A 25,161-nucleotide genomic window follows, 5' to 3' on the forward strand; every position below is an offset into this window, starting at 1 on the left:
TTATCTCTCATTTATCTGTGGACCGATGTAAGCGGTTATTGTAAATAAAGAAAAATAACGTTTATATCATGAAATATCAAGAAATTTAGGCAGCAACTTTTTGGATTTTTGGCAACTTTTTAGCAACTTTTAGCATTGAAGTGAGCAACTTTCCAGCATTTTAGAAGCACAATCGGGGTGCCTGGAAAACCCGAATAGCGAATAGCGAATAGTCGCGAATAGCAAATAACGAATAGTCCCGAATAGTGCGAATAGTCTCGAATAGTGCGAACAGTCGCAAAAAGTGGCGAACAGTGACGAATAGTCGTCAATGGTCACCGCTTTAGATCTAATATTCCGCGTTAATTAATTATCCAAATAAGCAACAGAATTTCAGTGAATTTATTACCTTTTCTTCTCCGGACTCAGACTAGGAATTGTCCATCGCCGACATTAAGAAAACAGAAAACACAAGGATAACCTAATAAAGACGTATTTACGCCTTTGCAGCGGTTAAAACAAAAGAAATTACGTTTAGAAACACCTTTTATCCTGATAAGCGTCTGTACTTTTTAGCGGGGAAATCCCATCCTACGTTGCTGCGAGGTTGACTGCGAGATACTGGGTACCCTATTTGCTACGATTTGCAACTATTTGCCACTATTCGCGACTGTTCCAGATTTGTCGCCACTATTCACACTATTTGAGACTATTCGCACTATTCGTATCATTCGCTATTCGCTATTCGCGACTATTCGCTGTTTGCTATTCGCGACTATTCGCTATGCGCTATTCGGGTTTTCCAGACACCTGCACAATCGCTCTATGCCATCGGATTCCCATACAAACACTGCAGTTTCTAACCCTACTGTGGTCTACCCCGGTCAAGGTGGCTTTCAAAACCGTGATAAGGTCTATTAGCTACACTAGTAGACAGACAGCAGGTGAGAACATGAATGACTTAATACTTTATTAAGTTCCTCTCTGCAAAGAAATCTTGCAAACTCTCCTTGATACAGAGGCCTCCGTCGCAGACCTCGCACTAACTGAACGCCTATTTAAAATTGAAAATGGCCACCACAAAAAACACAATGGCCCCACAGGGCTCCCCACGGGCGGGCGCCTGAGAAGAGAGACACTGGGAGAAAGAGGTTTGGTACAAAGTTCTTAGACCGGATTGAGAACGTGGAAGAGCCGTTCGCTGTGTAAAAATTCGTAAAATGGACTCCTCCAACGCCAAGGAAATCAAGTCCATGAAGCTATGTAAGTTGAAGACTTACTTAATAAACCCTTGGTCAATGTTACGTGTGGTAAAACCCTGTGAGATCATTTGGATCAGCTGGATAATTTGCAACCCTTCGGGTCGTTTAATTCCGCGTTTTTGCAGACTTCGGACTTCAGATATTTCAGGCCGAAATAGCGCTCAGGTTTGCCTGGTTACAGTTAGCTTTCGATTATAGCTGATAATGGAAATGGAATAGGACTTGTTAAAAAAATCTGCAAATATATGTAGACTGCAAATGTTACACCAGTTTATGTTTAATATACGAAACAACACTAGCTACCCGAGTAGCTAGCGAGCTTCTAGCGTTGCCTTCAAGAATCTTGGTTAAAGGCCATATAATTTTTCACGTTCTGTGTGGAAAATGACCTCATTAGTTCATTGATCGTTTCCGAGTAAGTGTTAATAAGGTGCAACGTTTGTACATTGTACTGTTACTAGATACGAACCTGTTCTCTTCATTGCATTAACTTTTGAACGTTCTCATTTTTTTTGGCCCTTGGGCAGAGTCTTCTGTGGCCACTCATGATGTCAACTCTTACATATCCATGTTGGTTTGATGTGTTTTTCAGTCGATCAGTGTAAAACGCAGACTGCTGAGTATAGACCAGGGGTAAAATGCAGACTGAGGGTAAAATGGAGTCTGAGGGTAAAATGGAGTCTGAGGGTAAAATGCAGCCCGCAGACTACAGACTTTTTAAGTACACATATACTCCGATTGCAAATATGGCGACAATCGCACCAAAGCGAGGCTTTTCGGTGGTAACCGTTGCTAAGGCGGCTCAGCTCTGTGTTTTCTTTGCAAAGGCGAGTCGATTTATAAACGTTTTAGAAATCTTTACAGCTTCTACACGGAAAGAAAATCCCATTCTGAAAGAGATATTCGAAGAAATATTACCAAGTTACATCTGAGAGGAGTTGTAAAGGTCAGTGCTATTATAAAAGCAGCGTTTGCATTTGTATTGTTATGCATATTTGAGTTCGCGGCGACAACACAATGGCGATGTTTATTGAAATGTCTCATTGACTTTTACTGTATGTTTTTTGTTTCCTAAATAAGCATGGAGAGACCAGTGGAGAACTTACATGTAAACGAACTTAAAGAGCTTCTTCGCAGCAGAAATGTGAGCCTCAAAGGATTAAAAGTGAAGGCACAGCTAGTCGCAAAGTAAGCATTATTGAGACTGTTGATAATCAATAAATTTTCAACTCATTTATTTTACGTTCGTTTCATTGTCTCTGTCCGTCTGATTACTAGTTTAAGTTAAGCGTCCTTTATTCACTTCCTTTTGTAGAGTAAAAGAAGTCTTAAAAAATTCCCTTGCCGTGGCAACAGGCGATCGGGAAAACGATAGTGGCGATCAAGCGAAAGCTGTTTCACCTTTTCAAATCAGCAAGAGTAATTCAGATCTTGTTAGAGAGAACGAAGAAACATTTCGGTTCTGTCCCTAAGGGAACGATATGGACAAAATGCTGAACGACCTTCCCCCCTTCACTTTCAATTCTATTATCAAGTATATTAGAAACTCTGGTAAAAATATTCAGCATTCCCCTGACTACATGGTCATGAAACCGTTTGAGCGTGGTGTCAATTTTTTTATTGAAGGGTATCTCCGTAATGTTTTAGTCAAGCATCACAGAGAAAGCAAAACCTTTTACTTCAGGGCCCGTTGTTATCGAAGCCTTCGGAAAAGTGAATCTCCACATAAAATCAAGTTAGCAATTTCTACTGAACAACCTTTTGATGTCCTGGCATCATCGTGCACCTGTGTGGCTGGATCTCTTGGGTTTTGTAATCATGCGGTAGGCCTAATGTATCTTGTTTCGCACTATTACTTGACTAAAACTAAATCAGTCCCAGATGATTTGGTGTGCACCTCCCTTCCCCAGCAGTGGCACAAACCTAGAGGAAAGAGCATCTCATCAGAACCATTGATGAATATGGTCTTTAAAAAACCCAAACTAGGCACAACAGCATCAGGAAGCACTTCTGTACAGTCCTCACCTGGTATTGCCTGTTCACTGTATCCTGCAGTTAAGGCAGCCCCAAGTGACATAGAGATTGAAAGTTGCAAAGCCCATTTTCAAAACATCAACAACAACTTTGGGTTCAGTTTGTACATGGATACTGGGGGTAAAAGTGTACCCGCTAGAGCTGGGCCTGCACCCTTGGGAGGATATCTTAGCTATCAAATGGCACCCACTGAAGGAAATTTCAAAGTTACATGCAATGTTGATTTGTCTAAGCAATGTAACAGCAACACTGTACCTATCACAAATTATCGTTCATTCCCAGTATCTTTATATCTTCCCCTGTTTATTGTCACACAATGCACTTCAGAACATCAGCAATTTTATGATTCTCTAAGAATCAGTGAACAGGATGCTAATTCACTCGAATCTGAGACACAGTCACAGTGAAATAACAGTTGATGGGAGTGAAAGGAGACCCAGATTGACAGCTTCGACATTTGGAGACATTTTAAGTTGAAAATCTGTCAGTAATGCTTTTCTCAAGGGCCTTGTTGGAGATGGAAATACCTCTAGCAACTCGAGAAATTTACCTGAACCCTTGAAACATGGGATTGAGTATGAAAGTAAAGCCCTAGAGCAATATGAGAACTATTTAAAGCACAGTGGGCATCCTGTAAAAACATTTCCATCGGGATTTGTGGTAAACCCTGCTTTTCCGTTCCTTGGATGCTCACCAGATGCAAAAGTTATTGATGTGACAGAGGACAACCCATATGGGATCCTTGAAATTAAATGTCCCTACAAACATAGAAATGTCACACCCGAGACAGCATGTGCTGGTGATGGTCAATTTCATTTGGAAATGAAAGATGATTTCCCGGTTTTAAAGGAAAACCACAAATACTACTGTCAGGTCCAAGGGCAGATGGGGATAACAAGGGCAAAGTGGTGTGACTTTGTCACCTACACCTTTCAGGGGGCCTTCAAGGCACTGCCAGCTGAAGCGTGTTCTGCAAGCACAGCTGGCACAGTTAATGTTGTGGCAACATCATCAAGTAGTATCAGTGGAAATTAAGTAGAAATTATCATGTTAAACTTTTTACACGAAACCTAGTAATTGCACTGTAATAAGCCACCAATTATTTATTGTGTTGTTCCAGAAAACATGATACCTCCCCATAGAAGGCTTTTTGGGTAAAACCCCTTGCCCTGAAATTCTCTGGAATTGTCACTTTCACTTGAAAAATAAAATATTTTGGCTTTTGAGCCTTTTCCTCCCTCTCCCCACCCCTGCCAACTGACTTCCCTAAAATCAATGGAGTGGGTATTTATATTTTCTGAAATCACACATTAACATAATTTACAAGGTTTTTTTCCAGTTTTCTTTTTGTCGTTACTCAAAATAGTTTTGTTAATTAACAATTATTTACTGAAGTGGAGGTGAACAGTGGTGGATATTTACCGAGCTGCAAAGCAGCGAGGTAAATATCTACCACATTCACTGAAACTGAGGTGAATAATCAGTGCTTTAGTGTATATCACACAAGTTGAATAACTACTAGACCAAAACATCACTTTTGGTAAACACAGCGACATGCAAAGACAGTTTGTTTCTCTTTAGTTGCTCAGAGGTATATAGTACTTTGTTAATCACCGCAGTGAACCAATCAGCGCATGTGAAAAGCACTATTCACTTGTGTGGTATATACCAATGTTAAAAGTGATGGCTAAGTAATAATGGGATTTTGCATGTTGGTAAGCATGGCACAAACAGTCCACATTTGATTTAGACTACCAGCTAAAGACAATGGAATGACTTGATTAAAAATGTGAAAGTTTTTCACTTTGTTTATAGCTCTTTCCAGATGAATTCTTTCTGAAGCTATTTCTTGGGTGGCAATAACTTCTGAAGGGGTCTGTTGACTTCGCAAACCAAGAAATGGGGGGATATTCAGGCCAACACCAATAGGTTCAAGCAGGTCAGAAATGGTAAACCCCTTGTCAGCCATCACCACATCACCTTGATCAAAAGGCAAGTTGAGTAACCCTGACCTTACTGTGAGCTCCCTGTCTGAAATACTTCCTGCATAGAGTTGGGAAATAAATGTTATGTGGCCACTGGGTGCGATGCCAATCAGACTTTTAAATGTTGTATGGCTCTTGTACAAAGAATAGGTTTCACTGTGTAAAACTAGGGAAGAAGGGGTCTGACATTTGATCTCTGTTCCATCAATAATGATCCTTGTCTTTGGATACTTATCCCTGAATGACTGGGGCATTGCTTTATCTATTGCCTCTCTGTTTGGCCAGATGTTAAGGAAGCCAAATTTTAAGTACAAAAAATTGATCCAGGAAATACAAATCCTGTTTACTGTAGAAACATGTATCCTGAATCTGTGGGCTAAATCAAGTTCAAATAACCCAAGTCTCATTCTCGCAAGCACCAGGAAAAATTCGTCCAGGGTACTAAGTTTTCGACGTGGGCCGGGTTTATTTCCCAAAAAGCCATCTGCATTAATTGATGATGAAAACTCTAGGTCCTCCTTCGCACTGTTAACATAAACAATGTTAGAACCATTCTCACCTGGGTTTAAGAAATTGTAGCAAGCCAGAAGGGTTTGGAAATTAGGAAATCCCGTGTAAAAATTGATATCAGAGTCCGAGTCTTTAAATCGTGCTATGCCAAACTGGCTTTCGAGAAATTCGTCGACGTTCTTCAAAAGTTGTTTATTTTCGAGCTTAAGTGAATTGACCTGTTGTTCTAACTTCGCAATGTGTGCGCGTAAATTGTCGATTTCATCCGGAGCGGAAGTATCGCTGTCTGCTTCACTCACGCTACTGAAGGATGGCATTTCAGCCGATGAAGATGGAGGTTGTGACCGCTTACATGGTGATTTCCTCTTAGAAAATGGTGCAGACCATTGAAAAATTGAGGGAACGGCATCATGTTTTAAAACTCGGCGACCTGTTAAGCCTTTCCGAAAATCAGTTGGCTTGAAATGCAACGAGCAGATAAGCAGATCTTAGTTCGCTTCGTGATCTGGAATGTTGTGGATACATCTCGTTTAATCTTTACAAGCCAAGTCTATGAAATAAGACACGTGAAACAAAATTACCACAATTTATGTAACAGCAAGTGTATCAAATCAATAGAGATCGAAAAAATACCTTAAGCCTTTCTGGATCAGTCGTTGGAAGGCTGTGGTATGTGATCTTTTCTCCGTCCGGCCCTACTCGATATCCACTCTTACAACACAGTGGCACGCAACAGTTATCAGGCATGTTCTAACGCTGGAAAAACACTTATTCAGCCCAAATTTTAGATATTGAAGAACGCGGCTTTCAACTTTAAAGCTCTAATGAAGCCTCGAATGCAAAGAATTGAAAAAGAACTCTTGTGTTTATATACTGAACGTATTCAGTACGCAACCGTTTCAACGAAATCGAGCGTTTGCCACTAGCGCGACAAAACAGGATTCAATGCGTAATTTCTAAACTGTAAACTCTTTGAAAGTAAAGAATTGCCTTACTTTGATCGGATTTTTTTCAAATTTCTCAACTCAGAAGAGAGAAACACTGGGAATCGGCCTTAAGAAACTCTAATAGACGGGAAACTAATATTTGAAAACAAACGCGATCGGCCCTTAGCAACGGTTGCTACCGAATAGCCTCGCTTTGGTGCCATCGTCGCCATATTTGCAATCGGTGTATTGTGTTGTTATACCTCCCAACTCAAAGACGCTTTCTGATTGGAGGACGTGTCACGTGTCGTGGGTCAAAACTCACTAACTCCCCAGGGCAAACAAAACTTGCTAACTCCTCAGGGAAACAACAACTTGAACTTTTGACTCACACATGATCAGGTCATCTATCTTGAAACCACGACAAATTTGTTGTGCCAGCTGATGTCAAACAAATAAGTTTTTTGCAGTTTCCTATTTTTGAGTCGGAAGATAGGACAAAACACTTAATGACTGACCCCAAGGGAAACAGTGAGTTTTGTTTCCCCTCGACCTCAATGTTCCCCTCGGCTTTGCCTTGGAGAACATTGAGAGTATCGGGGAAACAAAACCCACTGTTTCCCTTGGAGTCAGTCATTAAGTTCTTTTTTTCCCCATTATTGAGTGCTAATCGTGAACAGGGTTATTCAGGCTAAACACAGGAAAAGTATGCACTCGGGTTAGCCTGATTATCACTCAACTGGTTCTGAAGACTGAATATCACTCCAGTTAGCCTGCATATCACTCAGGTTAGCCTGAATATCACACTGGTTAGCCTGAATAATGCTCATGTTAGCCTATTTACAGTTATAGCTCTTAATGATTGAAATGGCAACCCGACTCAGTTAAAAAGTCTACAGTCTCCAGTCTGCATTTTACCTTCAGTCTGCATTTTACCCAGTGGACAGTCTGCAGTCTGTGTTTTACACTGACCAGTTTGTCATTGTCGGTGTGTGCCATAATGATTGAAAGAACTGAGTATTAAATCTTACTCAAAATAATCATTTCACATGTTTGAGCAACATAATTTGCATTAATTATAACAAGTTTGACATGTAGTAATCATTGATGTACCAATTTGTTTAATTTATTATTTCATAGATAGTCACATTGAGAGAGTAAATAGAGAATTACAAGAGGTATGTACCGCAGGAGGTGGGGGGGGGGGGGGGGGACCCTTATGGCAGTCATGTGTTCAACCAATACCTACAAAACAAGATTCTGGTACATTTTGTTGATTCCCTTCAAAATTTCCTGTGGTTAACACCACTTGTAAATCAGAGTTCGCTTCTATATTGAAATGTGTTACATACATCATCCTTGTGCTTTTTAAGCTATTTACGTTATGTTGCATGGTTATGTGCACATTTTAGCTAAAGGCCTCACAAGAGAGTTTTCGTGCTTTCTGATTCCCAGCAATCTCCTTAGAATTTTAAGCTCTTGAAAATTAATATTTTGTTATCCTCTCATGAACAAAACTATGGTGTTCGATCCCTGCATGGCACGATGAAATAGCATGTTATGTGAATCGATACTGTGATGAATAAAGAATACCTACCTACCTGCAGCTCGGGTACAAACCAGGGGACCCCTTGACTGTAGATGTTGTCAGTAAGGTGGATCAGATGCACTATTATGGTACAAAGGCTGTTGATGAAGCTGTTGGCCTCTTAGGGATAAGGTAAGTATCATGGTCTGTATTGAAAAAGGCACATATATGATATGGCTGTGTTGCATATTAAAAGACTGGGAACTACTGAATTCATTGATTTGATTGGCTGAAATCGTTAAAACCGCAGTCTAGATTTTCCCATCTAAATATACAGGCATGTAGAACCTTCTAGACCCATTCAGTTTGCGATGAAAAAGTTGCAAACTAAAATATAAAAGATTTTAACTATTTTCTTCTAAAAACAATTTATGGAAGTTTCAAAAAGCCTGAGGACAAATAAGAGGTAAACAGGACTACTTAAACAGATTTAAGTTCAGCTCATTGCCGTTCGCAGCAAAATGCCAGCTTGTACAAACCAGTTAGACTTCCAACCAATTTCTGAAGATTCTCCAAAAATTGTTTGAAGGCCAAACAAACATTTCCAAACATTTTCCGAAAATTTCTGCAGATTACCGAACATTTCTAATAAGGGTCAAACAAGATATCAGTGATATCTTCACTATTGAGAATATAGAAAATACGCCACGTGACTCCCGGATTTGGTTTTGTATGAATGTTAGGAGTGGTGTATTTTCCAGTGAAAACACTCATGTCTGTATAGTAAAAATAATTATTACTGACAGGGATCCATATTCGCAATTGTCTGGTTTTCCGAGACAACCAAAAAATTGTACAGACGACCAAACAATGCGGAAACTTGTCCAGCGGACAAGTTACATTTGACTCTACCAAGAAAATATCATTTCTTAAATTTTCTTAAGAGTTCCCTGCATTCTAACCACCTGTCATCCATTTGAACTGTTAGAAAGCTGAGAAAGATTTGCAGCTTTCTTTGTCAACCGCTGATGCTTTGAATTGCATCTGCAACCGCAAAATAATGCAGCGCGATCCCATCAACTGTTTTGATCAGGATATGGCATTTAGTAATGTTAAAACATCGGAAAAACAATCCAAATACGAGCAGGAAGAGCGAAAGCATTCCTTTCAGCCTTCATGGCAGTCGAATATAGGCCTTGATTTTCATTTGCACATGGATTTTCTGTGTCCGCCGAGTCCACAACACCAACCGCTGAAACTACAGACATGGTGTTCTGCAAGACTGGTCACATGAAAATAATAGAAAAGTAAACTTTCCATTTACATGTTGTTCAGTCCCCATACTTCCCCACTGAACAAGCAAGTAAAATTTTGTGAGGGCAAGTTTGTCATCTGGCATACTTGCCCAGTGGATATTTCATTTTCTTTGTTTTTCTGTATGCTTCTAATAGCTCATCCCACAAGATTCTTGATGTGGGTTCAGGGTTTGGAGGGCCAGCACGTCACTTGGTTCACACAACAAACTGCTCAGTCACTGCCCTTGAGCTCCAGGAGGATATTCACAAGGAAGGTGAAAACCTGACAAAGAGATGTAACCTGCAGAATAGGTTGACACATATAGCAGGGGATTTTCTTCAATTAGACTTAGGTAAGTTCATAACAGTTTGTTGTATTGTAAAAGTTAACCTAAAAATCAAATTCAAAGAACATACATTTGAGCTGACACATAAGCAAGGGAAAATTATGAGCGTGAGCGAATCATGATTGGTTGTGGTTTTACTGATTAGATGACAAAGTGACACCAGCTTTTTGAGCCAATCACTGAAGCATGGTGATACAAAACTAAACCAAATGCAACATACTTTTGACACTCAAGTGAAAATCACTCTATGGACATACACCCGTAGAAACTGCCAGAAAGTTATTCAGTCAGTCTTTTGCCCTCCTCAACCGGATTAAGTGTCCTGTCACCCTAGTCCTTAGCTTCTTAATCGAAAATCAGTTCTCTACGTGTATGTGCAAAATTGAATATGTGATCTTCTGAACTGAACAATTTTCTGTCAGTGCATAGAGACCACAGAGGAGGAGAGGTTGAAAGGGCTATATCCCACCAGTCCTACCACTTTTTTGCTTGGGTTGTCTTTTAGAGCACCAGATTACATAGATAATGGTGTGCAAATACATGATAAATGGCAGAACACTGATCGCTATTGCTTGTCTTGGCCAGATTTTTAGCGCAGCCCCTACAACTTTAAAATGGTCCCCCAGTCCCTAATGCACATTTTAGTTGAAATGTATTTTTGAAATGTACTTTCAGGTGCTGGATCTTTTGATTTCATTGTATCTTGGTTGGTATTTCTACACATCTCGGACAAGAAGAGCTTATTTGAACGCTGTTTCCACAGCTTGAAGCCTGGCGGGAAAATGTAGGTCCTGAACAGTATTTGAGATAACAAAAAAGCTGAGATTTTTGCAAGTATCTCTCTGAGGTATTTTCCCTTTAGGAGGGGCAATTTCCGTTGGGAAAAGCTATTCCTGCTGCTTCTTTTCCTGCAAACACTTTTTTTCTCCCTTCCCCACTCCTTGTGTCCCCCTCCCTCACCCCACTCTTCCTCTCCACCCACCCTCCCTCCCTCCCTTTCTTGCCCCCACTTTCCCTTCCCACCCACCCTCCCTCCCTCTCCTTGCTTCTTTCCCTTCCTCTATTCCTTGTAATCAATAATTTCTAGTTTTCTATCTTTTTTCCAGGTATATTGAAGATTTTTTTCAGAAACCAGGTGTCATCTTAACTGATGAACAAATAAGAATTTATGAAGAAGACGCGTACATGAGTAATTTGCCTGAGAAGGACGTGTACATTAGCCAGCTTAAGGCGGCTGGATTTACTGATATTCAGGTTTGTCAGTGATACTCTACAAACGAAACATTTCACTAAAGCACACATTTTTTAATCGCACCTTCGCATTGCTACATTTTCGCAGCGTCACATCGTCGGGTTTCCCTACACTTTCAATACTGTCTCGGCAAGTTTCTTTTATTAACGAGAGCTTTTTAAAAGACAGAAGAAAACACTTTAACTCAAGGCAATGAATCCGCGAGGACTCGAAGTGAAACCATGTTAACCAAACCCTGCAAAGCGCGGGAAAATATGCAGTTTGTGTCAAGCGCGGAAAACTCATGATTGACAGCTTTTAAATGTATGGACAACTAGATTTTTAAAGTTGCAACGCCTGACCAATCACAACAAATGCAGCTAACTCAGTGAACCAATCAGAACTAAAAGCAAGAACATGCAATCCGTGCAAAGCGCGGGAAAACATTTAGCCGGTACCAAGCGCAGGAAAACGGACGATCACTGCCAAGCGCGGGAAAACAGGCAATCAGTAACAAAGGTGGGAAAAGTTAGGATTGGGTTTATTTTGGGTTTTTTTCTTGTTTATATTATTATTATTTTTTGCGGAAGTTGCCTGATTTGCCTGATCGTATATTATTCTTGGCAGATGGATTATTGTGCGCATTGTTTGTTTTCAGTTTGAAGATTTAACAGAGACTTGGACTTCGTTCGTTGAGCAAAGGCATCTGGAATTCAACCAGCAGAAGGAACGTCATGTACGGGTGCTGGGACAAGATGCGTTCGACTCCTTGGGATATTTTTATTCAACGGTAAAGATGTTGTTCGTAAAGGGACTCACCGGGGGATGTCGTGTTATTGCGACCAAACCAGCAATTTCGCAAATTGTATGAAAATTTTAATAACTTTGGCCTCAAGTGGGTGGAAAAAGTCTATCACACACTATTAAATATACCAACATGTATTGGTCCACTTTAGTGTACGATGAGAAACTCTCTGGGTAGTGTTGTATGTGCTATTTATTATATGGCTGTGTCTCACAAGGACTGGGAACTACCGAATTCACGAATTTAATTGGCTGAAATCGATATTGAAAGCGGTCTAGATTTTCCCATCTAGACCGGAATACAGACCGGTTACATTTTGTGGTGAAAAAGTTGCAAACCAAAACGCAAAAATATTGACTATTTTGTTCTAACAATATATATTTATGAAGTGCCAAAAAGCCTGACGAGAAAAAAAGTGAAGGGGGCGAGCAAACTTTGGCAAAATGAAGTTCGGCTCATCGCCGTTCGCAAGCAAAATGTCAGCTAGTACAAACCAGTTACATTAAACGAATTTAATTGTTCTTGTTTACCATATAATAAACATCTTATTAACTGAGCTTAGTCGGTCTGTATGGGAGAATCTTGACCTCGGTCGTGTGTACAGCGCTCACTGCGTTCGGTCTGTACTCACGATCTCGGTCAAGATTCTCCCATACAGACCTGCTCGGTTAATAAGAGCTAATTAAAAAAGACTTACAAAGCCCTTTTAAATATATCAATGCGTGGAGCCAGAAAGAAAAGAAAAAACGTTTTGTTAAACCACGCAGATTTGATCTGTAGTCAATTTTAAAATGTTTTTTTTACTACTTTTAATATAATGGAATAATTAAAATATTTTTTGTAATAGTTTCATGTCTTAATAGTTTGATGGTCTTGAAATAAATTCATTGGTAAAATTGCAGGCGAACTACTGAGTTGCAGGGAGCAATAGTTTTAAGAGATTCATGCATCAGAAATCGAAACAGGGTTATCACAAGTCAGAAAATGGTCAGGGGAAAACGTCTTCACGGTCAGAGGAAATTAAAGTCAGGGAATGGAAATTTTTTGAAAAAAAGTCAGGGCTAATTGAAATCATAACATTGCTGATGAAAGGTTGGAAGAAATATTTTGGGTCACTGTGACTGATCTCAATGTTGAAAACGCTGAAAGCGTATCGATATTAGGTAAATGGGTGGAAAGTAAGCCAGGAGGCCGCTACTATATCGGAAATTCTGTATTCATTTAGTCAGGGAAATGGTAATTTTTTCAGAAGTGTAGCTGCTCTCGTAAGCTTGTAATTCTCTTCATTGTTAGCAGCTATTATTGTTTTAGGGTTAGGGGCATTGTTTCTGTTGTTTGTTGTATTGTTCTCTCAAAGGGTAGCAAGCCTTTCATGTGAACGAGAGCTGCTACATCACGCAATTTTTTTTGTCAGGGATCAGGAAAGCTCGAGAATTTTGTAAAATGATGTCGGCGGCTACCAAGTTCAAAGGTCGGCACACACCAGGTGACATGTTGCCGGGAAATGAAGCGGGGAGCAGTTATCTTGCGAAAATGCTCGTGTATTTAGCCGGTTTGAAATTCGTGTGTCATGAAGCTGCGACAAATTGACCTCAGTTTTCAATGTCGCATCCTGTGCACTGCTTTTGCAAACTGTCCCTGCTATAACACATTTTTATGCCTCACTCCGTTTCGTGTGCTGCCCCTGCAAGAGGCATTCTATGCGTACGCATGGAGGGGGGGATTTGTTCCCGCTTGACATCACCTCAACACGTTCCCTTGGGTGTCTCGTCCTGAGATGCGCGCACTGTGGGCATTATTAAAGTCGGGCTGAAGTTGTAGGTGGTTTGAGAGGCGTGGCGCGAGTCATGGCCTGGCCATTGTGGTTGTTTACTATTTACACGAAGAAATTGGCTTGTAAACAGTTTGTGCAAATGGTAAGCAGAACTCCCTGGTGGTAACTTGCGTCCGGATTTCCTAATCAACAACCCCCAATTTACCGAGAGAGCCTGGGATGAGTTCATCCTCATCATAATTCCAAGATGGCGGCTGGAACTGATGAAGAATTGCATTCCGATATTTTGGTTGGAAATTTTGGGCTACATTTCACGACGCTCCATTTATTTCGGAATATTTCTGGTTGGTCGAGACAAAATTGTCTTGCCATTTACATTCTAGACCGAATTGAAATTTCCGGAAATTTTGTGTTAGTAGCGAACAATAGGCACTTAATGACTGGCCTCAAGGGAAACAGTGAGTTTTGTTTCCCGAGTCTCTCAAGGGGGTCGAGGGGAAACAAAACTCACTATTTCCTGCGGGACCAGTCATTAAGTGTTATGTTATACCTCCCAAATAAAAAAAGAAAAAAACTGCAAAGAAATCGTTCGCTTGACGCCGGCCCGGCTGGCTCACAAAATTTGCCGCGGTTTCAAGGAACACGACCTGATCACGTAAAGATGTATGCATATCTTATTTATATATCTTGCTAATCGAAAAGTTCAAGTTGTTGTTTCCCTAGGGAGTCAGTGAGTTTTGTTCGCCCTAGGGAATTAGTGAGTTTTGACCCAAGACAGGTGACACGCTCTTCTCCAATCGGAAAACGTATTTAAGTTGGAAGGTATAACAACGTATTTTGGTTTCTCGTCTATGGGTATCGACAAGCTATTGGGGACCCCTAACAAAATTCTTTGGTGTAACCATCAATGGACTAGCATTCCACCTAGGGTAGTAGCTATACCCTTGTAGTCTTACTTATACCTCTAGTCCAGTTCCTGAGCAAGCATATAGGACGGGAAGAAAGGAGAGTTGGGGGACTGGTACCTCGGGGTCGCGGGAAACCTCTCTTTTTTGCCGTGTCTATTAGAAGAGATTCAGCGATAGTGTGTTCTTGTTTTCATGCGAGTTGAGAAACTCGATATTATTTTTCAGCTCACAAAATTTTCCAAGTTGAAATACCACAAAGAAAGGCGACAAGTAACAAAGGGTACCTAAAAGTCGCAACAAGACGCGCAACACGAAACACGTGACACGAAACACATTTGACACGAAAACCGCAACACGAAGAAAACATGAGAGCTTTTTATAGATCGTTTCTCACTTCGATTGAAAGGCCCTCTGGTTTAAGTGCCCTACTTTGGCGATTTGCTAGTAGTTTCTCACAGCTCTAAGATAACAATCGGATCTGAGGAGAAAAGGCCGAAGCCGCGGTAGCCCGCAATATGGGAAAAATTTCGATCCCAAAGGGATTCAGCTATTTTTCACAATCTGCATTTATCACGCACACGTTTTGTTTTCGACTTGTTTTGAACATTAGTGTCCATTTTTCTTAGTAAGCAGGTCAGATTAAGAACCTAATTTTGAGGTTGCAAAAATATGTCTAGAACTCGGTTGAGATGAGAGGTAATTTTTCATAACTATGTTGGAGGTAATCCCGGAAAACCACAGAGGTCAACACGGGGGGGAGGTACTCCCCGGAAAGTTGGGTGGGGGAGTGCGGCCAAAACCCTTACCCTATTTATGACCAAAGTGTGCGATTTTTGCTACCCTATTTATGACCAGACCAAAAATTCGATACCCTATTTATAACCGTTGTGGCTGGCACAGTTGCCTTAAACATAAGTTATGAAGGGCTTTTGTTGACGGTCTTGATCGACAACGATGAAAGAGTAGCTTCTTCTAAGAAATATACCCAATTCATGACTAGAGTGCAAAAACCATCTCTTTGGGGCCGCACATACCTATATAGCCCAAAAAAGGGAGTACCTCTCCCTCCCGGAGTTCAACATAACCTTACAGACAAAAATTCAACAAATTCTTGAACCAAGATATTAGGTTCGAAATTTTATTGCCACTATTCTTGTAAATGGCTTAAGTTAAATCCGCTCCGTGGTGGGTTAGAAGTCTTCGTGACCTCAACGCCTGCTGCTCAAATTTGGTTATACTCTTCATGCTTTTACAATGGTGCGGTTACTTTTTTGTCCGAAACGTCTTATATGACATTGCCTCCCTTGATATGCCGCAGTAGACGAAATGGTAACATAATGCCGTATGTAGGTTCCTTCCAAGATCTGGCTAAGGAAATATCTTTCGCACAGAAAAACTATGGGGGAAGAGAAGAGGTAAACCTTGAGAGTCTTGCTAGGATCACAGCTTGCAACGATATGAAAAACTCATTAACTAAAGCGTAACCACAACTTGAAGCCCTAAAATAGCGACAGGGTTATGTCCGATCAGGCGGGCATGTTTACGATCAATAGTTCGCCGATGAAACCCGAGTTGCTGAAACGCTTATATATATTCGTGGAATGTTGCTCAAGGCTCAACCGTTCACAAAGGAACAAAGTGGTACCGACCAAAGATGGAATCGAAAACAGCTCCGGAGTGTCGAATGGTCACATCGAGTTGGGCGTGATATGTTTACTTTGCAGACAAGATTTGAGACTCACGCGTGCCGAAAAGGCATTAAAATTATCGCCCGACGGAGCTGAGATCGAGATAACTGAGGAAAAACAAATTTTGAAAGTTCCTTTCTTTAGTAAGTGGTTCGCTGCGGATGGAAAATTTTCCTCTAGACTGACTCTCCTTGACTCGCTTAGTGAGCTTTTCCCAGGGTTATCAGGAACGGGGCGGGCCAAAGTGCTTTTAAATTGATTTTCAGTAATGACTTGCTTTTAAGTTAAGTTTGTAGCGTCTTAATGAAAGGACCTGTTTTCCCCAAACCTTTAATTCAGTTCAGCAAGTCTGTGTGCAAAATGATCGTGGCACGTTACTCAAAAGACGTGTTGTTCATCACTTAAATGGTTTATCAGCGAAGTGAAAATTGGCAATCTTCCCATGACGTATCTAAATTAAGAATCTACGTTACATATTTTTATTTCAAAATAAAATGCATATATCAAAGCTAGGAAAATGCTTGACTTCTAATTTTTTTATGTATAGCATGCCAATATTGCCATGCCTGACTCTGGGACAGATCTATACGTGCTTCAAAACTGGAGCACTTGGTAACTGTTTGATCAAATCTGAGAACACGCGAAGAAAGAATTAAAAAGTAGTATTTTTAAGGCAATTGATTTTCAAGAGGTAAAATGGCTCATTTAATTTGGCACCAAATGTTTTGTTTGGCACGTCTCCAGGCCTGCTACTTTGTTGGTGAGCTTCACAAGATCAGACAGAACTCCGTCAACATGGTGGTGAAAAGTGAGAAACGGGGAATTTGACGAACGATTTAGTTCGTTTTCAATAGTTTATTACCCAATCCCGGCCGCTAATTAATTATACACTGAAATGGAGTTGTTATGATTGACAGGAGACTTCAACATCATGCACTTGTCATGGCTAGTTGGCTATCGTCTGACATCGTAAAATTCCAGTTTTGTTTTTGACACTGTGCTAAAGGTTGTTTCTCACGCGCACCACTGAACCTTGAGACAAAATTATTTAGAATATGGACTAATGTGTTCTTGGGCAAGACAATTTACTCTCACAGTGCTCCTCTTCACCCGGCCCACTGGTGTATAAATGAGCACCGGTGAATTTAATGCTGGGGGTAACCTTGCGATGGACTACCATCCCATCCAGGGGGGAGGGGGGGGGGTAGAAATACTCCTGGTCGCCTCATGCTACAGAAACCGGGATAAGCTCTGGCCTGATGGGCCACTTGGTTTGCATGCAGACTTAACCGTTACCTTTACTGTCCAAAAGGTTGTTTCTCACGCGCGCCACTGAATGAAAGGACCTAGACGAAATTATTTAGACTATGGACTTCGAGCAGGCCACCTTTTAAACTGGAATGCAGACACCTATAATATCGAATGAAAAGTCAAATGGCCCTTTTTTTTAACAAAAATTAATTATACTTTACAAAGGCTAAAATTTAAACTGACCTTGCTTGGAGCTTGTCAAACGCCTAATGAATATATTTGGAAAGCAAAACTATATTCATAAACTACCGTACGCATCTTGAAGAATTTAGGCACACCTTTTCAAGTTCATCGCTTGTTGATCACATAATTCTCTCAATCTTTCTCAGAAACCATACTTTTGTTTTGGTTTTTGGTTTATTAGGCCGTCTGGATATTTAATTTTGCCTGAAGATTTTCTTCACCATGAAAGTAGTCTTTTGCATAACTAAGAGAATTCGCTTCAACATTGAACTTCACTTCACGAAAAGTAGATCCTGTAGGCAATCTTTTTCATTTGAAGCTGGTAACAAAGTTCATGAAAGTTAAAATGGTCTAAAATTACTTAGACTAGCCAAGACAGACCCCATATAGTCTGGAAATAACAGCATCATAATCTTATACAATGCCCTCAGGCCGAAGACCCTTGGCGCCTATAAGCGACATTAATTAAATTAAAGGAGAGGAACAGAGCTGTACATTTGCAATTCTTGTACTGTACATAATAGCTCATTTTTAGTACTATGGGGTTATAGGTGCTTTTGGTAATTCGCAGCAATGAACAAGCCGATGCTTGCCGGCATGTTCGACTTTTTGAACCATTGAAAAGAGTGCGCATGCGTGGAAAAGAGACGAAAAAACTTGAACTCCTCTTCTAACTACAACCCTTGTATTATTAGTAAAACACACAGTTAGAAAGGTATATCTCATGTCTGCTCACTGTAAGTATGACAAAACTATGTTTTTTTAAGTGATATTAAATACTACCTCTTTTTACGCTACTTTGCCCCATTGTGATGATAGCTGACGAAAAAAACTGAGAAGAAGAATATTGGTCGTTTTGATGTTTTCCGAGACTTTTCATCTAGGGTGGGCAGTCTCCTTAATCCCATGTCTTGCTTCCGGATGAATTTGTTAGCAAAACAATACAGATAAATTTAGGAATTAATCGCTTCCTGGTTGCAGAACAAGATAAATATCTTATTCTGTGCTGGGATTAACCCAAGTGTTTCCATTTGTGACCACAAACAGCCACTGACGCAATGTCGTTAATGCGCGTGGATAATTAATCCTGCATGCAATTAATTCTTCCCGCTCCTGGGAAGACCACTGTATGCTTTTCTCTCCTCTAGGAAATCTGAGCGGCAAACACTTTTCCTCCGATGCCCAACCAAACTACAAATCGCTAAATTTCCGTGATCCAGAAAGACTCCAGCGAGACTGGCTAGTAATTGAGCAGCGCTTTTCTGCTCCTTCCAATTTCTAATGAGAAAGCCCTGGGAGAGGAGCTGACGAGCACACGAGAACTAAGGCGAAGAAGGAAGTGGGTGGATAGGGGAGGGGGAGCCTGGAGCTCTGAGGTCAAGGCTATCCTGTTCAGGACGCGCATTAAACAACCGATTTTAAACATTATTTCTGTACCCTAAGGCAATTGATTTATTCACGGAGAACCTGACTTATCCTGGTTTAGAACCCCCCGCCAAGGGCTCTGAGACACAACAAACTACATCTAGATCTAAGCACACTATACCGCAACGTTTCTCAACACAATTAGGAGTGAAGCACTTTCGAAACAAGAGTAAATTTTACGATTCTCAGTAGCCGGGCGTTGCTAAACACGGGGAAAACATTTCCAATTTAAAAAGGCGGATATCTTGGTAGGGGGGCTTGGAGAGAACATGTACGTGAGTTGATAAAACTGATATAGGACTGTTAATTGATTATTTCTTGTCCAAATAAGTACACGATATTGCCTTCGGGTATAATATTGGAAATGCCGATCGATTTTGCACGGAATTACAGCACTGTACGTGAAGCAAGTCTGTGACTTTTCTTATGTTTTACAAACTCAACAGGCTTTTGAGATAAGGTTTTGCACATGAAGTGGAAAATCACAAATTTGGTCAGAAATGCACTTTGGTCAGAAATACACTTTCAAAAAAACACCTAATTTCTTCAGTGTTAGAGGTTGATTAAACCTATATCCGGTAATGTAAACTGGTTCTCAAGTTTCAAAGTCAAAATACCGACCAGTTCAACGTCTCTGAATGCGTATCATTTTCGAGTGTAACCTATTCTTGATTAATTTGATTACAAACGTCAAACTACTTAATTAATTGTCTATAATATCCCAAGGGCCTGTTTATTTGTTTTCCGCAGTTCGGCTTAAAATGTTTTCCGCTGGGTTTTTGACGAAAAACTTGTCCAGGGCTTCCTCAGTTGGCTATGAAGATACCTTTCTCTTTATCCAGTTGCTAATGTACTCCGAGTGTTGGCCGTTCCCCAGAGGTGGTCGATTAAGCAGGCAGGTTGGTAAACCGGTCCAGCTGGTTTGCTCGCTCTAGTGTAAAACGCCTCGCAAAAGGCGGGAATTTTTTTCAGAAATTAATTACCTGTACTGCAACAACAGTCATTAGTTGTACTGATGAAACTTGTAAAAACAAGTTCCTTTGAGCCGGCCACACCTGAAAAACAGGTTATAACAGCATGGCGCGATTCGTGGAGTTTAGCCTGCAGAACAGGCGAATAGCTAGAGAGTGTGGCCTGCTCTGCAGGCCACGTAGAGTTAGGCATTGCCTTAAATTTCATTATCTTTTCTCAGTTCGTTACTGAAGTCCACATTTCGAAAGCTTCATCAGAGAAGAGTGTCGTTTAGGACAATGATCTTACGTGAGGCGCATTGCAGTTGTCTTAGAGTTGTCTGGAATGAGCGAGAAAGGAGTACTATTGATATACTAGCAGCAGATACAAGATATCTGGAACTCGTCATTGTAGCGAACCGTGAGTTCTCTCCGGCTCGTATAGCTTGAAAAAAGTAAAAGAAAAGAAAACACTGCGTGTTTGAGTTTTGCTTACTTTTCAATGGAAAAACATTTACCTAGTAAAGCCAGATTAGTGTTAACTTTAGGGGTACGTCCGCAAGTGTGGTCAAAGGGGAATCCCTTGTTATATGAAAAAATAAACCCATTAATTATGGTGTTAAAGACGACAGGATATTGTACAGTGCGTTACAAGAGGACAGTTGCCCTTTGTAGAGCTTACAAGATTTCTCTGCGCTTTTTTTTTTTTTTTTTTTTTTTATGTCATTAATTTTTTTTGGAAATAAGTCGCAAGAGCACACAATTTATGACTAGTCTCGCTCTATTCCTTCTCTACCAGCAGCTCCCCCCCCACCCTCCCCTCACCGGACTAATAGACATAATGGCTGAACCCTTTTATGGAATTGAGTCTTCAGTTAAAAGGCATTACTTTCTTTAGAAAATCCTGAAAATCACTCCATGTTGGTAACGAGGGTCGAGGCTGACACTTTTCCAGACAGAGGAATGGTATGTCCCCACCCGGCTTAAAAAACGCATTTGTCAACCCAACCGACAAAATGGCAGTGAAGCTGACAATTTTTAACGATACATAATTTTACATTGTATCTGCACACGGGAGGAAAAATATGGGTTTTTATTGACCGAAGGCTGATCTTGGTTCCCTTATCGCTCTTGAACCGTGACCTTAATGCCGCATTGCTTGCTTAACTGAAGAGTGATATAAACAATGGGCAGAAACTCGAAGAACGCACAAACCTGATACATGATCGATTAGCGGGCAAACAGTTCGTTCCTGATTTCAGCGATCGACACTGCCGGGTGAGCATTCAATGAGTTGTCACGAGGTTGCTGAACACACACTCGCAGTTGCGGGACGACTTGGCGGAATACCATGTTACGAATCAAATTTAATGTCAGATCGACGGCAGATAGGAGATCGGATCAGACAAAGCAAGCACAGACAAAGGTAATAACAGAGGACATCAGATAAAGAAACAGGATTGAGCATATAAATCAGCGCGTTTGGTGGGACAGGCGGAAATGAGTTGTGTCCATTTCAGGCACACGCTTTCGAACATGTCATCAGAAATGATGCAGAAACGATCTACTTTCGCCGTTGAATGTATTCTCAATCCTGTCTTCAAGGTTTTAGAACGTAGGAGATTCTCAAAAATGATAGGCAAGGGAGTCCGATGACTTCATTACACGCCATTGGTTTATGATACTCCTGCCTTGACCCTTGAACAGTCATCCGGTAAATCTTATAGTTTTCAACGCTGAGTTTTGGTCCAAAATGAATCCGTCATCTGGTTGATGGAAACAGCTTTAATAGCACTACTATTTGAGAACGCAATTAACTTTCATTTTGGCAAGCTCTTGTAAAGCTACATCAAGCATTTAGAGACAGGTCATTTTATTCTTCTTCGTCCAAGAACCGCAGCTGTAGAAAAATTTAGAAAGTAATTATGAAGATGGTTTACACTGAGAAAAGAACGAAAAATCAATCATTTTAATGATGTGTCTTTGGTAAAAACGTAAGCTGTCTTCCTTTGCGCGATATAAAAAGCCTTAGCGCGAAACGATCAAGATGGCCAGATTCCGAAGACATTTTAGAGTAAGAAACGAAGAACGGCGGAAACCTGGCGGAAGTCACCGAACTTGCGTGTAAATGACATCACATTCCCGCGTGTTCTCGCGTGACGATAACACATGCGGTTTTTTCTCGCACGCAAACGATCGGGTTCACGGGTGGTTAAAAATCCCAACTTTCCTGGTTTTTGGCTTCGCGTCTTCAGCTTAAAATTGTGTAGAAATTTTGTTTTTTTTGCGAACAAAACGGCACTATTGTCTAACAATCTCGGCAGCAATACTTAAAGGCCAGGAGGGCAAGTTTCAATAGTTACAAAAGTGAGGGTTTTAGTTTCACTTTCTACAATTGACCTTTAAATTTTCGGCGAGATAAACATAGTTTACTGGATCAGAGTAGCATCCGATGTTACGTGATTTATTATAATCCCCGTGAAAATGTGTTGTAGAAATATTTACAGTTTGTTATTAAACCTGATATGATTCCTGGCCATGAAAAAAAAAAAAAAAAAATTTCACCAACTGACTAAGTTCTCAGCCAAAGTCAATAGATGTTCAAGGAAAGTGTTCCGATATGAAGAAATTTTTAAAAAAAGTGATTGCTTTTGCTTTCACAGCTCATCTTTCGAATTTGATCACAAAATTTTTCAGCATGGTCTGTGAATGTATTCTTAAATGAAATGAATGTACACATACCATGAATTGCAATTCGCTTTTAAGACAAGGGTCTTGAACCATTTTGGTGTAATTTGAATTGTGGGACCATTTTAGTCTGACGGGGTTACAGTACAGTTTCTACGCTCTTATCTGGAATTGCATATTGTTTACGAAAGAAACAAACTATATAAAGAAAACTAGAAAAAAGTAATTGCTTCTGCTTTCTCAATTGGATCAGAAAATTCTTCAGCATGGTCTGTGAACATAGTCCAAAACAAAACAAAAAACTGAATGTTCGATTCTCATTCTCATCACACGTACAAACCTCGATTCGCTCCGTTTCCTACACGTAATACATGGGTCTTGAACCACTTTGGTGTAATTTGAATTACCGGATCATTTTGGCCAGGGTTAGGATACGGTTTTTACACTCTCATCGGGAATTGCATATTGTTTACGAAAGCAATTATTTTTTTTACTTTTCTTCATTCCTCGAGAAGCGCAATCTGGTCTGAACTATGGTGCGAATTTTCAGAATGTTTGGGTCAAATCTGAAAAAGGTTATAGTCTGTGCATACTTGTTTGGAATTTAGAAAGCATTTTTCACTGCATATTTTAATCCTCCCTTGCCGGGTGAAGTGTCGTCTGGTCAGAAATGTTAAAAGGGTGTTATAGTTGGGAAAAATAGCTTGTATTTTGGTCGAAGAAGGTTCAGGGCTTCAACAAGGGCACCGCACCCTCCCACCCACATTTTCCGACTGTGTCCTCCCCCGGGGTTTTGCGCCAAATTTCTGTAGAGGACCTGATCTGACATTTTTCTATTTTTTTCCCTTCCTGATGTTGAAAAATTAATTATTTATACCGTGAAAGCAAAACTTTTAGTTTTTGAAATATTTTACACTGATTGTGACCTACCTTACACGCGTTATGATGCTCTACCTGTTTTAAATATCTTAATCAGTGTAAAATCTTTCCTGGCGTCAGAATTCTCCGTGTTTGAGAGGGTACTAAAGCACAAAATCCGTCTGGCGCGCGTTGTGAGATCACTAAACGATTAAACTGATTTGTGCTATTTTAAACAATCAATTTGATGTCTTTATAGCACTGGCGCATTTCTGTACAATTCTAAATTACAGAATCGTCCATTAACTTCTTTTAGTGGGACAAAATTTAAATAATACCGGTAACGCGGCACTCTGTTTCAGCGGTCGTGCTTCAAAATGCATTCCTTGGAGAGACACGTACATCTGATCAAAGTGTCACACTGGAAATACACAAAACGTAATTTATGATATCTTAAACAAATATCAAAGCGCTGTACGGTTTCAAAATTGGCTTAATTATAAAACTGAAATACCAACCGCAAAATGAGGAAATATTTCACTTATCGTCAAATTGGATGAAGATATAATTGTCTTTCAAAGGGTTTATATTGCTAATCAGCGAAGCAAGGCCAGGGTTGAATGGATGGAATTTTTTTGTCTCGCACTAACGGCCCTTTTACTAGGCGAGACACACATTATTGCATCTTGAAAAACCTTCAAGAGGGCGGTAAATTCCGTCACTGTCCTTAAAGAAATGATGTTATCAACATAACGAGAAATTTAACCGCTTAGATGACTATTCGTGTTAGCCGTTCAATGCCCACCCCTTTTCCTCCTCTAAAAAAAAAAAAACAAAAACAAAAAAAAAACGCCACTACAACATGAGCGCACCAACACGGCTTAAAGTTGTTAACATTTGAATTTTGCGTTCCTTTTGTCAGCGAATTGTTTATTTTTTCCTGGCCTTTTGAACTTTTTTCGGTGTCGCCCAGGAGAGAAAAGACGGAGACTAGAGCAAAGAAATACTTACTGCGAGCGTCAGCTTCTGATATTAACTATAGACATGACAATAAAAACATAAAAACACGAAGAAAACTAAACAATCTTATTTTCATTATGAAAAATTATTTAATAAGGGCTCGAAAGGCGGAAGGGGGGAGGGGAGGGGGCGGCAACTTAGAGCCCTGTACCCCCGTCGAATTTGCTTGGTTAGCCCTGAAACCAAAGTGTTTCTGTTTTCGAACATTACTATCTCTGTTTAATTGGTCTTGTTTCTTGAAGCCCTGGGGCAATAAAGTCGTGGGAGCCAGCTTTTTAATTTTAGCCCTGGGGCAATAAAGTCGTGGGAGCCAGAATTTTTAATTTCAGGTCGAGACCCTGGAGCGCGATAACGTTTTGCGGGCGTTCAGACATCGTGTGTACAAAAATTTAAAAGCTTTGAATACCTTGATAATTTGCGCCTTAAAATCGTGACTTTGGCCTACAATAAGTTG

At 40.4% G+C, this 25,161-nt stretch overlaps 3 protein-coding genes and 1 pseudogene across 5 annotated transcripts in view; 3 read left to right on the plus strand and 1 right to left on the minus strand.

The window, feature by feature from the left end:
• Positions 1-1,115: 1,115 nt before the first annotated feature.
• On the plus strand, positions 1,116-12,803 carry LOC110062196 (uncharacterized). 3 transcript variants are annotated; one of them, XM_089287085.1, is made up of 7 exons: positions 1,116-1,242; positions 7,837-7,874; positions 8,304-8,416; positions 9,676-9,872; positions 10,542-10,650; positions 10,973-11,120; positions 11,756-12,803. In XM_089287085.1, the coding sequence occupies exons 1-7, from the start codon at positions 1,200-1,202 to the stop codon at positions 11,966-11,968; spliced, it is 861 nt and encodes a 286-aa protein (XP_089143211.1). In that variant the 5' UTR covers positions 1,116-1,199; the 3' UTR covers positions 11,969-12,803. The 3 variants fall into 3 exon arrangements, with proteins under 3 accessions (XP_089143211.1, XP_020624726.2, XP_020624725.2); XM_020769067.2 differs by lacking the exon at positions 1,116-1,242 and adding an exon at positions 6,921-7,098; XM_020769066.2 differs by lacking the exon at positions 1,116-1,242 and adding an exon at positions 7,113-7,484.
• LOC149114507 (uncharacterized) lies at positions 2,723-5,078 on the plus strand (annotated as a pseudogene).
• LOC149114508 (uncharacterized) lies at positions 4,353-6,475 on the minus strand. Its single transcript, XM_089287083.1, has 2 exons — positions 6,404-6,475; positions 4,353-6,320 (listed from the first exon to the last, which is right to left on the minus strand). The coding sequence occupies exon 2, from the start codon at positions 6,085-6,087 to the stop codon at positions 4,963-4,965; it is 1,125 nt and encodes a 374-aa protein (XP_089143209.1). The 5' UTR covers positions 6,088-6,320; positions 6,404-6,475; the 3' UTR covers positions 4,353-4,962.
• An 8,564-nt stretch (positions 12,804-21,367) lies between the features above and the next one.
• The window catches only part of LOC110062153 (protein patched homolog 1-like), a 29,498-nt gene continuing 25,704 nt past the window's right edge, over positions 21,368-25,161 (plus strand). Inside the window, exon 1 of the mRNA XM_089287086.1 lies at positions 21,368-21,567. Within this exon, the coding sequence (XP_089143212.1) occupies positions 21,493-21,567 (75 nt within the window). The 5' untranslated portion in view covers positions 21,368-21,492. The remainder of the gene's footprint in view (positions 21,568-25,161) is intronic.

This window comes from Orbicella faveolata, unplaced genomic scaffold (genome assembly GCF_042242905.1).
Source record: "Orbicella faveolata isolate gen_17 unplaced genomic scaffold, um_ofav_v1 contig_14, whole genome shotgun sequence".
Taxonomy (NCBI): Eukaryota; Metazoa; Cnidaria; class Anthozoa; order Scleractinia; family Merulinidae; genus Orbicella; species Orbicella faveolata.